At 40.0% G+C, this 3495-nt stretch overlaps 1 protein-coding gene and 1 non-coding gene across 2 annotated transcripts; one reads left to right on the top strand and one right to left on the bottom strand.

Moving 5' to 3' along the window:
- Positions 1 to 1348: 1348 nt before the first annotated feature.
- LOC111888795 (uncharacterized) lies at positions 1349 to 1894 on the bottom strand. The gene has a single exon (XM_023884903.1). The coding sequence runs from the start codon at positions 1892 to 1894 to the stop codon at positions 1349 to 1351; it is 546 nt and encodes a 181-aa protein (XP_023740671.1).
- Positions 1895 to 3092: 1198 nt separating this feature from the next.
- LOC111888805 (small nucleolar RNA R71) lies at positions 3093 to 3199 on the top strand. The gene has a single exon (XR_002849321.1). It is a non-coding gene; the product is annotated as a small nucleolar RNA R71 (small nucleolar RNA).
- The last annotated feature ends 296 nt before the right edge of the window (positions 3200 to 3495 follow it).

The raw sequence follows: 3495 nt of genomic DNA, 5'->3' as shown, positions 1-3495 counted from the left end.
ATCATCAAACACAATACTAGCATGGAATCCTAATTGCTTTACCATAATTTTTTAAATCAACCTAGCAATTTTTCACATGAGGAATGTACTAGTTTTAATCCTAACTAACTTAAACACAAAAACAAACACACGGTAGACAGTGTACCTATAAATTAGCAGTTTAGTGAAGGTAAGTAAGGTATCGAACACAGTAAACGGTAAAGAATTAAAGTTACTACTTCCATAGTGTCGATCTTTGCTCAATCCACCTCAATCCCAGATTTGGACACTTTATGACCTAAAACGATTCCTTCCTTCACCATGAAATGACACTTTTCCCAATTTAATACAAAATTGATCTTTTCACACCTAGCAAGCATCAAATCAAGGTTAGTAAGACAATCATTAAAAGAAGAACCAAAGACAGCAAAGTCATACATAAAAACTTCCATACATTTTTCCACCATGTCGTGGAATATAGCCATCATGCATCGTTGAAAAGTAGTTGGCGCATTGCAAAGCCCAAAAGGCATGTATTGATATGCAAATGTTCCACTTGGACAAGTGAACGTCATCTTCTCTTGATTAATTGAGTCGACGGGATTTTGGAAATAACCTGAAAACCCATCTAGAAAACAATAATAGCAATGGCCAGACAATCTCTCAAGCATTTGATCTATAAAAGGAAGAGGAAAATGGTCTTTGCAAGTGACATCGTTTAGCATTTGGTGATCAATGCACACTCTCCAACCAGTTATCGTTCGTGTTGGTATGAGCTCATTCTTCTCGTTTGTTATGACTGACATCCCTCCTTTCTTTGGCACTAGTTGAACTGGACTCACTCATTGACTATCAGAAATAATGTATATGATCTTGACATCTAAAGTCTTGACAACCTCCTTCTTGACCACCTCTTGCATGTTTGGGTTTAGTCATCTCTGATGTTGTACTACCAGTTTCGCGCCTTCTTCTAAGTTGATCTTCTATAAGCAATAAGAAGGACTAATGCTCTTAATGTTAGTGATTTTCCAAGCAATAGCATTCTTCCTCTTCTTTAGAGCCTTAGCGAGACTCTCTTTTTCAGTTGGTGTGAGGTCAGAAGCAATAATCACCGACTTTTGGTCATCCTCTTCCAGAAAAGCATATTATAAGTGTTCCGACAAAGTTTTCAGCTCCAATTGTGTTTTCTGAACATTGAACACGGCGTGTGTATCAAAATTTGATGCCATGTTATACTCATTTTCTCTATCTAATCGTGTTTTTTTGACTCGACACACCGTGTTGGTCTCCTCAAGACGTTGTGTTTTTTCTTTAGAGTGTCTTGTGAGTTCTTCACATTCGCTTTCTTCAAGTAATCTCTATATCTACTTTAGATCTTTTCCAACATCAAATTCACCTTCTGAAAGGAACATGAATCCACTTCCTTGTCCTCTTTCCATTCCACCAATTCTTTTTCCATTAGTTCTTCAAACGTGTCCACCGTGAAGATTGTGTCATCCCTTAACCTTGAAGGCTTCATGGCTCTATCGACTCCAAAGGTGACTGAATCATCTCCTACCTGGAGAGTAAGTTTGGACTCTTGCACGACCACTATGGCACAAGCGGTGCTTAGGAAAGGTATCCCAATAATGATAGGCACTTGATGGTCTTCTTCCATATCTAGTACTATAAAATATGTAGGAAATACGAACTTGTCAACTTTAATTAGAAGGTCCTCGCATATCCCTCTTGGAAACATCACCATCTTGTTAGCTAAATGGATCGCCATAAAAATAGGTCTCGGTTCCGGAAGGTTTAACTTCTTGAAGAATGAATAAGGCATAAGATTCACACTAGCCCCCGAATCAGCCAATGCGTAACTTGTAGCCAAATTCCCGAATTGACATGGAAAAGTTAAGCTCCTCGGGTTTCCCATTTTCTTTGGTAGTTTATTTAGCATTGCAGCCGATCAATTCTCGTTTAGAACCACCTTGGATGCTTCCTCCATCTTCTTGCTATTCGTGAGAAGGTCTTTCAAGAACTTGGCATACTTGGGCATTTAAGTTACCGCCTCGATGAATGGAATGTTGATTTAGAGGGCATTTATATGTTCCAGAAACTTCTTGTAATCTTCATTCTGCTTGTCTTGTCTAGCTCGGCTTGGAAATGGAAATGAAGGCTGATATTGCTTGGTTTCAGGGTTTTTCTTTTCTTCAGGTGGAAATCACGTCGTGTTCTTCTCCTGAACACGCCGTGTTGAGTCGTCAGTTTGCGATTCTCGGTTTTCTTTTCCTCCTTCCTGCACCACTTTAGGATCTTCATTCGGGATTGGCACTAAAGGAGTGATTATTTTACCACTTCTTGTTGTAAAAACATTTATGTGTGCCCCTCTCGGGCTTTGCTCGTCATTGCTCGGAATTCTGCCCGGTGACCACTTATTGAATTGCTTTGCAAGTTGCCCGAGTTGCTTCTCGATATTGAGGATTGAGGCTTGTTGATTTCTCATCAATGCTTGCTGATCTTTCATCATCTCTTTTTGCTCTCGTATCACCACGTCGGTTTTGTCATGTCTTTTTCTGGATACGGATGCATAACGTGTAAGTATAGCTTCAAAATTCGTCTTCTTTTCTTGTACCGACTCTTCTCTTTGATAAAACCCTTTCGTCTTTTGCTTGTATTTTTCCTGCTTCGCCTTCTTGTACTCGTCATAGGGTAGCCATTCCTTCTTAGGTTTTCTCCAATCTTCATCGTACCTATCCTCTCTTGAATATCAAACTTGAGCTTTTTGGTTTCCGTTCTCGTATAGGTCACAATCTTTGGTTAGGTGAGGCTCGTTACAATTATCAAACCCCACACGGATGGCGTGGATGGATTGATCCATCTTCTTCATCCTACAATCCATGCTTTCCAACTTGGCCATTATTGTTGCCATATCATCTGAATCTGAGTTCATTGTTCCTCGAGTTGAGTCGTTTCTTGGATTATGATATTCTCTTCAGTGTTTAGAGAATTCTTCAATCAACACTTTTATCACTGTGGGTGCTTTCTTCGTGAGTGGTCCTTGGGAGTCAAGGAGCTGCCTAGTTGTGACATTCACTCCATCATAGAAGATGGAGACTTCTTATTGAACATTAAGATCATTATGTGGATAGTTTCTCAACAAAACTTTGTACCTCTCCCATGATTCATAAAGCGACTCGCCTCCTTGTTGTTCGGAAATTGCAATTTCTTTCTTCAATTTTGAGACCTTCTAGGGAGGGCAGAACTGCTAAATTAACTCTTCGCGAATCTTGCCCCATGTTGTTATGGATCCTGGAGGTAGCGCCTTTAACCAATCTCTTGCGGCTCCCTTGAACGTAACTGGTAGCATCCTAAGTAGCACAATCTCACGTGGAGCATTGGGGATGTTGAAGTAGTCGGCTATATCGTTGACCTCGTCAATGTGTTTATAGGAATCTTCGTAACCCTTCCCATAAAATGGGATGTCCTTCAGTTGAGAGAGTATGTGTCCCTTCAATTCAAAATTTGTTGTGGCTA

Source organism: Lactuca sativa, chromosome 4 (genome assembly GCF_002870075.4).
Source record: "Lactuca sativa cultivar Salinas chromosome 4, Lsat_Salinas_v11, whole genome shotgun sequence".
In the NCBI taxonomy this organism is placed as follows: domain Eukaryota; kingdom Viridiplantae; phylum Streptophyta; class Magnoliopsida; order Asterales; family Asteraceae; genus Lactuca; species Lactuca sativa.
Note: the sequence above shows the minus strand (reverse complement) of the source record. Positions and strands in the feature narration are given on the sequence as shown.